Genomic DNA, 10,000 nt, shown 5'->3' on the forward strand with positions numbered 1-10,000 from the left:
CTATTCCTCATTATTTTCACTTTCCCATCTTGATTTTGTCCTTTTTTCCTCCTATCTAATTTTCCTTCTTTTTCTTCATTCTCATTTTCCTTCTTTATCGTTTTCTATTCAAAGTTTTCTTCTGACTCTCCTCTTCTACTTATTTTTCTTCTTCTTTCTCTCCTATTTTTCTATTTGCTTTACCTTTTTCTTCTTTTTCTTCTTCCTATGATCTACTTCATCTCCTCCTCCTCCTCCTCCTCTTCTCCCTCGCCTCTAAGATAACGCAGAGGGCCGTCAAGCCAGGTTAGTCCCCCATAAAATGTAAGTAAAAATTTAATGAACGGCTGAGACGATCCTGGGAAGAAAATAGACGCGTAGGGAAAAGAAAACGGAAATAAAGAAGAAAATGGGAGGAGGAGGAGGAGTGAAAGGGAAAATGGAGTGGTGTTTGGGTGAGTATGTTTGTTAGTAAATAAAGGATCCTGGGAAGATGATGTAGAGGAGTAGGGAAAAGAAAAAAGGGAATAGAAGGAAAATGAAGGTGGGGAGGAGGAAAAGGAGAATGATGCCATGTTCGTGACTTTGTGCGTTTGTTGACTAATAGGAAAAAACAACAAAGAATGAATCAAAAGAAGAAATAAAGAAGGAAATATAAGATCGTATAGATGCACAGGTAGACTGATGTATAGATGTAGGGATAAAAGGATAGGTAGATAGATACATACAAATAGATAAAGCAAGGAAGGGAATCAAAGGAAAACACAGACCTGATTGACTGACGACTGACTGAGAGTGTGTGAATACTAAACTGATTGATCAACTGACTCACTAAACAATTAACTGACTGACTGATTCGCTCACCCAACCATAACTGACCAAATGACTGACTGACTGATGACTGACTGAGTGAGTGTGTGAATACTAAACTGATTGATCAACTGACTCACTAAACAATTAACTGACTGACTGATTCGCTCACCCAACCATAACTGACCAAATGACTGACTAACTGATTGACTGACGACTGACTGAGTGTCTGTGAATACTAAACAGGCTGATGAACTGACTCGCTAAACATAAAAAAAGGAAAATAAAGAAAAAAAGATATACTGAAAAGGAAATTACCAAAATGCGAAAGGGGAAAACAAAGAGAAGAAATACAGAGAGAGAAAATACAAAGGCGAGAGAGGAAGTAAAAGGAAAAGAGAAAAGATAAATAGAAAGAAGGAAAATACTAAATGTGAAAGGGGGAGAGAAAAGAAAATAAAGACAAAGATAAATAGAAAAGGAAAATACTAAAGTGAAAGAGAAAATACATGAAAGAAAAGAAAAAATAGGAAAATGAAGAATGGATATATTGAGAAGGAAATGACGAAAAAAGCGAAAGGGGAAGAAAAAAGGAAAACAAGAAGAGATACAGAAAGAAGGAAAATACAAGAAGCAAAAAGGGAAGAAAAGGGAAAAGATAAAAGATAAATAGAAAGAAGAAAAATATTATAGTGAAAGAGAAAAAGGAAAATAAAGAAAAAAGAAGTTGGAAAAGAAATTACAAAAAGCGAAAGGGGAAGAGGAAAAGATAGAAAAAAAAGAAGAGAATGAATGAAAAAACGAAAATCTGAGCAACCAACACACACACACACACACACACACACACACACACACACACACACACACACACACACACACACACACACACAGGTAACTCAATTAGCCTCACCTACCTGTCAACAAAGGTGTGCGTGCAGGTTACGAAGGATAATTACTGTGGAATGCTTGCTGTCCAGGTGTGTGTGTGTGTGTGTGTGTGTTTTGGTTACTGATTTTTTTTCTTTCGTTCTTTTTCTTCCTCTTCGTTTTTTTGTATTTTCCTTCTTTCTATCTTTTTTCTTTATTTTCTTCCCCATTCACTTTGCATTTTCTTCATGTTTATCTTTATTCTTTTTCTTTTTCTCCCCTTTTCGCTTTTTTGCATTTTCTTCTATTCACCATTTTCTTTATTTTCCTTATTCTAACCCTTTCCCTTTTCCATATTTTTCTTCTTTCTATTTGTTTGTTTTTTTCCTATTCTTCCCCTTTCTCTTTTTGTATTTTCCTTCTTTCGACTTTTTTTTCCTTTCTCTCCTCCTTTCGTTTTCGTTATATTTTCATTCTTCCTATTTTTTTTCCTTTCTTCCTTTTATTTATCTTTGTCTACAAATTCAAGGTTTTATTATTTCTCTATTCTTCATGTTTGTCAAGTTTATTCATCTTTACTTCCATCATTTATTCTTCTATTCCCTCATTATTTATCCTCCTATTCATTTGCTCCGTCTTCATAATCCATTTTCTTCATTATTTACTATTGAAATTTATCTGTTTCCGAGGTGCCAAGTTTCACCTTCAGCTGGGTAATAAATTGTGGAGAGAAAGGAATGAAAGAGAAAGACTGACTGACTGACTGATTAACTGACCTGACTGACTGACTGACTAACTGATCTGACTGACTGACTAACTGACTGACCGACTAATTTACCTGACTGACTGACTGACTTACTGACCTGACTGACTGAATGAGTAACTGAAAAACTGACTTACTGACCTGACTGATTGACTGACTGACTGACTAACCGCCCTGACTGATTGACTGACTAACTGACCTAACTGACTAATTTACCTGACTGACTGACTAACTGACCTGACCTGACTGACTGACCTGACTGAAAGACTGACTGACTGACTGACTAACTAGCTAGCTGACCTGACTGAAAGACTGACTGACTAACTGACCTGACTGAAAGACTGACTGACTAACTGACCTGACTGACTGACTGACGAGACTGACTGACTAACTGACCTGACTGACTGACTGAGTGACCGTGTGAATACTAAACTGAGTGATCAACTGACTCACTAAACAATCAACTGACCGACTGATTCGCTCATCCAAAAATAACTGACCAAATGACTGACTGACTGACTAATTGACTGACGACTAACTGAGTGATTGTGTGAATACTAAACTGACTGATCAACTGACTCACTGAAGAACAAACTGACCAACTGATTCGCATATCAAACCATAACTGACCAAATGACTGATTGACTACAAAACTATCATTTTTTTTTATTTACTTCATTTTTTTCAAGTCTTCAATTTCTGACTGTATTCTATTTCTGACTTGATCGAATGACTTACTTGACTGACTGACTGACAGATTTAAGGACCAATTGACTGACTAACTGACAGATTTAAGGACTGACTGACTAACTGACAAACTTAAGGAATGACTGACTGACAAACTTAAGGACTGACTGACTGACAAACTTAAGGACTGACTGACTGACAAACTTATGGGCTCAGCTGACTGACTGACTTAAGTGGGTCCATGAAAAATCTATTGACCCACAAATTTAATCACCAACAGCCAATTAACTAAGCCTCTAATTACCTAACCACCTGCCTCTCTCTGCCAAGGAAGCATGACTCAGAAGCAACAGAAGTAACAAATAATAATAATAATAATAATAATAACAAAAATAATAATAATAATAATAATAATAGTAATAATAATTAAATAGATGAGATTTTGTTGTTGCTATATTTCTTTCCTTTATCTCCACCTCCTCCTCCTCCTCCTCCTCCTCCTCTCTGACCACCTGGTTAACCTTGACTCTGACACACTTTGAGCTACCATGCCCTTGAGGAGGAGGAGGAGGAGGAGATGGGAAAAAAATATTAAGAGTGGGTGGAGAAGAAAGAAGGAACATTTAACTATAAAATCTCTCTCTCTCTCTCTCTCTCTCTCTCTCTCTCTCTCTCTCTCTCTCTGACACACACACACACACACGAAAGCAAACGTGAGCAAAGAGTAATATCGTCGTGGAGAGAAATATGAAGAGGAGGAGAAGGAAGAGGAGGAGGAGGAGGAGGAGGAGGAGGTTGTTTGCAGAATCACAGGAAATGACTTAGTTTTCTCTTTCTTATAATTTCTCTCTTTCTTATAATTTATTTATTTCTTAGAATCTCTCTCTCTCTCTCTCTCTAAGTTGAGGTAAATGAATATACGCAGTAACCCCCCTCTCTCTCTCTCTCTCTCTCTCTCTCCGAAAAAAAAAGGAAAAGTAAACACACCAACCAACCAAAACACACACACACACACACACACACACACACACACACACACACACACACACACACACACACACACACACCACAGATCAGCCAATCAACCCTGACACACATACGCACACGGGAAAATATTACACACACACACACACACACACACACACACACACACACTCGCACACACACTCTTATATATCAACACGAACTGATTAACAAACAGATATCGAACCAGCTTGAGAGAGAGAGAGAGAGAGAGAGAGAGAGAGAGAGAGAGAGAGAGAGAGAGAGAGAGAGAGAGAGAGAGAGAGAGAGAGAGAGAGAGAGAGAGAGAGAGAGAGAGAGTTCGAACTTTCATAACTCCCTCCAAAGGTCAAGGATGAGGAGGAAGGAAGAAAGGGGGAATGGAGGGAAGGAATCAGGAGGAGGAGGAGGAGGAGACAGAAGAAAGAAAAGGAGAGAAGGAAGGAAGAAAGAAACGAGAGGAGGATGTGGGTTTTACGACAACAGGAGGAGGAGGAGGAGGAGGAGGAGGAGGAGGAAGAGGAGGAGGTCAATAATGAAGGGATAACACCACTGGGTCACGATGCTGGTCAAGGGAAGTGAGGGGAAAGGAAGTGAGGGGAAGGGAAGGGAAAGGAGGGGAACAGAAAGGGATATCGGAAGGGAAGAGAAGGAAAAGAATGAGAAGGGAAGGAATAGAAGCGAAGAGAAGGGAAGGAATGTAAGGAAAAAAGTACGAGAAGGAAGGGAAGGGAAGGGGAAGGAATGAAAGGAAACGACAAGGGGAAGGAAGAAGGGAGGGGGGGATAAGGGAAATAAGATATGGAAGGGAACGAGAAGGCAGAGGAGGGATAGGAAGAGGGGGGGGGGAGAAGAGAGGGGAAGCAAAGAAGAAGGGAGGGGAAGGAAGGAGAGAAGAGAAGAAGAAAGAGGAAGGGAAGAGGAGAGAGGGGGAAGAAGAGAGGGGAAGCGAGAAGAGAAGAAAGAGGACGGGAAGAGAATGGGGAGGCGAGGAGAGAGGAAGAGAAGACGGAGAGGAGATAAAGGAAAGTGAAAGGGAGGGAAAACAGGAAAGATAAGGAAGGGGAGATAAGTGAAATGAAGTTACGAAGAGGAAATAAAGGGAAAGTTAGGGATGGGAAGGGAAGTTAAGGGAGGGGAAAGAAAATTAAGAAAGGAAGGGAAGAAGAGGGAACGCAAAGGAAGAAAAGAGAGGAAGGAGAAACAAAAGGGAAAGGAAGGGAGAGAAAGAGAAGGACGGAATTGAAGAGAGAGGAGGGAAGGACGAGAATGGAAGAAAAGGAAGGGAAAGAAAGGGAAGGGAAGAGAAGGAAAAGAAAAGGATGTGGAGTAAAGGAGAGAGAGAGAGAGAGAGAGAGAGAGAGAGAGAGAGAGAGAGAGAGAGAGATGACCTTGACTAGAAAAAAATAGGAGCGTTAACTATCTTCTTTCTTTTCTAACTCCTCCTCCTCCTCCTCCTCCTCCTCCTCCTCTTCCTTCTCCTCCTCATCATCATCATTCTTTCTTCTCCCTCTCATATCCTTCTCTATCCCATATTTTTCCTCCTCCTTCTTCTCCTCCTCATCATCATCATCATTCTTTCTTCTCCCTCTCATATCCTTCTCTATCCCCTATTTTTCCTCCTCCTCCTTCTCCTCCTCATCATCATCATCATTCTTTCTTCTCCCTCTCATATCCTTCTCTATCCCCTATTTTCCCTCCTCCTTCTTCTCCTCCTCCTCATCATCATCATTCTTTCTTCTCCCTCTCATATCCTTCTCTATCCCATATTTTCCCTCCTCCTTCTTCTCCTTCTCCTCCTCCTCATCATCATTCTTCTCCCTCTCATATCCTTCTCTATCCCATATTTTCCCTCCTCCTCCTCCTCTTTCTTCCTTTTCCCTTACGTATCCTTCTCTATCCCATATTTTCCCTCCTCCTTCTCCTCCTCCTCCTCCTTCTTTTCTCTTTCTTTGTACACCAATATTTCTAGTCCTCCTCCTCCTCCTCCTCCTCCTCCTTAAAGCTGGACCGGAAACACGTGCAAAGACTGACCCCGAGCTAGGAGGAGGAGGAGGAGGAGGAGGAGGAGGAGGAAAGGGAGAGAGGGTGAAGAAATAGAACTGTGCGTGTGTGGAGAGAAAGTTGAGCAAGAATGGAGGGAGGGAGAAAAGGGAGGGGAGGGAGAGGGGGAGAGAAGGGAAGGGGAGGGGGAGAGGAACAAGGGAAAGGGATGGAAATGGAAGGAGACAAAGAAGGGAGGAGGAGAGGGATGGAGGGAAGGATGAAGAGAAAGGAGAGGATGAAAGGGAAGGGAAGGAGGGAAAGAAGGGAAGGGAGAAAAAGGAAGGAGAAGGGAAGAAAGGGAAGGGAAAAGAAGGAAAGGGGAGGGAAAGGAATGTAAAGAAAAAGGGCGAAATGGGAGAGGAAGGAAAGGAAGGGAAGGGAAGGGAAGGAAAGGGAAAGGAAGGAAAGGGAAGGGAAAGGAAGGAAAGGGGAGGGAAAGGAATGTAAAGAAAAAGGGCGAAAAGGGAGAGGAAGGAAAGGAAGGGAATGAAGGGAAGGGAAGGGAATGAAAGGAAGGGAAGGGAATGAAAGGAAGGGAAGGGAATGAAAGGAAGGGGAGGAAAAAAAATGTGAAAAAAAGGCCGAAAAGGGAGAGGATGGAAAGGGAAGGGAAGAGAAAGAAGGGGAGGAAAAGGGAAAAAATGTAAGGAAACGACAAGGAGGAGGAAGAAGAAAAGGGGAAATAAAGGAAGGGAACGAGGAGGCTGAGGAGGGGATGGGAAAAGAAGAGGGAGGAGAGAAAAAGGAAAGAAGATGAAAGGATGGGAAGAGACATGGGAAGGAGGAGAGAGAGAGGGGGCGAAGTGAGTGGATGAAAGAGAAGGAAGGAAGGAAGGAGATGGGAGAGGAGAGAGATGGGAGGAGGGAGAGGAAAGAAAGGGAGGAAAAAAACTATATATACAAGAGGAAAAACGAAGCAGAGAGGCAGGAGAGAGGAGGAGAGAATAAGGGGAGGAAAGATAGGGAGAGAAAAGGTAGAAAGAAAAGGGAAGGGAAGAAAAAAAGCCAAGCACAGGGAAGAGGAAGGGTGGAAATGGAGAGAGAGAGAGAGAGAGAGAGAGAGAGAGAGAGAGAGAGAGAGAGAGAGAGAGAGAGAGAGAGAGAGAGAGAGAGAGAGAGAGAGAGAGAGAGAGATTGGGGGGAGGGGGGGGGTCGTCCTTTCCCAGATTGATAGGTGAGAGACAATACCTGCGCCATAACAACTGGGTCACGTGATGCTCCACTCAGGTGTGCAGACAATCACGGCAGATAAGATAGTAGTGGTAGTAGTAGTAGTAGTAGTAGTAGTAGTAGTAGTAGTAGTAGTAGTAGTAGTAGTAGAAGAAAAACAAGAACAAGAAGATGAAGAAGAAAAAGAAGAAGAAAAAAGTATAAGAAAAAGGAGAAATGAAAGTAGAAGCAGGACAAGTAGAATGAAGAGGAAGGAGGAAGAGGAGGAGGAAAGGGAGACGAAAAATAAAGGGAAAAAATTATAAGTAAGGAAAGGTAGGGAAGACATGAAGAAATTTAGAAGAAAAAAAACACTGGAAAAAAAGGAAGGGAGGAAATAGCCGTAAAAATTAAGGAAATAAGATAAAGAAATAAAATGAGACGACGAAGGACAAATCAAAAGGGAAGTGAAGGGAGATTGAATAAGAAGGAAGTAAGTAAAAGGAAGGAAAAAGTTTACGAAGAGAATAGGAGAAAGAAGATAGAGATGGAGAGACGGAGTGGCGAAGGGAGGAAGGGAAGGATAAAGAAGGGAGAAGAGGAAAAGGAGGAAGAAGGGAGGAGAGAGAGAAGGAGAGGGAGAGAAAAGGTAAAGTGGTGAGAAGAGGAAGATAGGAGAGAGAGAGAGAGAGAGAGAGAGAGAGAGAGAGAGAGAGAGAGAGAGAGAGAGAGAGAGAGAGAGAGAGAGAGAGAATGGAATGAGGAAACAAAGAAGGTAAGGAGGGAATGGAAAAAAAGTTTGGAACATCCGACAGAAATTGAATAAAAGGAGGAAATGCACTGAGAGAGAGAGAGAGAGAGAGAGAGAGAGAGAGAGAGAGAGAGAGAGAGAGAGAGAGAGAGAGAGAGAGAGAGAGAGAGAGAGAGAGAGAGAGAATGAAAAAAAAGGAAAGCGAGGTAAAGAGAATATAGAGGGATAGAAAGAAAGAAAGAAAGAAAATGCAGAGAAGCCATTAAACAGAGGGAGGAGGAGGAGGAGGAGGAGGAGGAGGAGGAGGACACATATAGCTTTGTCTAACTAGCTGACACACACACACACACACACACACACACACACACACACACACACACACACACACACACAGAGCTCAAAAATCAATATGTATGGAGGTCAAGATGATAATAATAATAATAAAAATAATAACACTAATAATAATAAAGAAGAAAAAGGAGAAAAGGCGAAGAGAACAAAAGGTACATCATGAAAAAGAGGAGAAAGGGAAGAGGAGAATGAGGAAAAGGAGAAAGAGGAACGGAAAAAAAAGAAATTATGAGGAAGAGGAGGAGGAAAGAAGAGAAAAAGAAGGAGAGGAGAAAACGGAGGAGGGAGAAGTGGATGAGGAAATTTGAAGGGTGATAAAAATGAATAAAATATAGCAAGAGGAAGAGGAGGAGGAGGAGGAAAAGGAAGGAGGAAATTTTGAGATAGGTGATAGACATAAAGTATAGTAAGAGGAGGAGGAGGAGGAGGAGGAGGAGGAGGAGAGAAGACTGACCCCTCAACCACCCTTCCCTCTCCCCCTCCTTCCATCGTCCCCCCCCCCATCCCATAATCCTCCTGTGACGTTATGCTGCTTCCTGTGACGTCATGGATCAGCTTCCTGCCCCCCCATCTCTCTCTCTCGGGTAATTGACTTGATGGAGAAGACGTGAAAAAGGTAACGGAGGAGGAGGAGGAGGAGGAGCGCCAAGAACCTTCCTCTCCCACGATCCCTCCATTTTCCGGTTCCTCTTCCTCCTCTCTTCCTTCCTCTTCCCCCTCGCCCTCCTCCTCCTCCTCCTCCTCTTCTTCCATTAATCACCACCACCATCACCACTATTCACCACCATTACTAGCCTACCACCACCACCACTACTACTACTACTACTACTACTACTACTACTACCACTACTACTGCAAAATTACTGCTTCTACCACTACTACTAATATTGCCATCTTTACTTTTTACTACTACTACTACTACTACTACTACTACTACTATTACTACCACTACTACTACTACTACTACTACTACTACTACCACCACTACTTTCATAATATACGTATGACTGTATCTGATAAGCCGTATCTTTCTGGGTTGACTCACACTCTCTCTCTCTCTCTCTCTCTCTCTCTCTCACACACAACAACAGTATCAACATCACAAAGGATCGGACAAAGAGAGAGAGAGAGAGAGAGAGAGAGAGAGAGAGAGAGAGAGAGAGAGAGAGAGAGAGAGAGAGAGAGAGAGAGAGAGCACAATACCCACCCACTGCCGTTTTCTCTCCTTCCTTCTCCTCATCCTTTCCATTTTTCTTCTTGTCCTCTGGAGGCATGCAAAGAGGCGGAGGAAGAAGAAAAGTCATGCAAGGGAAAATAAACAAACCACAAAAGAAAGCAAGATAAAGGAAAATGGGGGAAAAGAAAAGTAAAAGAAAGTTAAAGGGAAAGAAAAAGAAAATAAATGAAGAAAGGAAAAGAAGGAAGAGAAAGGAAAGTAAGGAAAAGAAAAAAATAGAGGAAGGGAAAACACGAAGAACAGAAGGAAAGGAAAATAAACATAGCAAAAGAATGGAAGAGAAAGGAAAATGAAGAAAAGAAAAAGAAAGTCAAAGGGAAAGCAAAGAGAAAATAAACGGAGGAAAAAATGGAAGAGA

At 41.9% G+C, this 10,000-nt stretch overlaps 1 protein-coding gene across 8 annotated transcripts in view; it reads right to left on the reverse strand.

Moving 5' to 3' along the window:
• Positions 1-10,000, reverse strand: part of LOC127005139 (casein kinase I-like) — a 79,398-nt gene that overhangs the window by 26,406 nt on the left and 42,992 nt on the right. For 5 of the 8 annotated variants that reach the window (XM_050873749.1, XM_050873745.1, XM_050873751.1 and 2 more), the window contains exon 5: positions 9,613-9,669. The exons of the other annotated variants lie outside the window; for them this stretch is intronic. In XM_050873749.1, the coding sequence (XP_050729706.1) occupies positions 9,613-9,669 (57 nt within the window). The remainder of the gene's footprint in view (positions 1-9,612; positions 9,670-10,000) is intronic. 8 annotated transcript variants of the gene reach the window in all.

The sequence above is a fragment of the Eriocheir sinensis genome, chromosome 29 (genome assembly GCF_024679095.1).
Source record: "Eriocheir sinensis breed Jianghai 21 chromosome 29, ASM2467909v1, whole genome shotgun sequence".
NCBI classification, from domain to species: Eukaryota; Metazoa; Arthropoda; class Malacostraca; order Decapoda; family Varunidae; genus Eriocheir; species Eriocheir sinensis.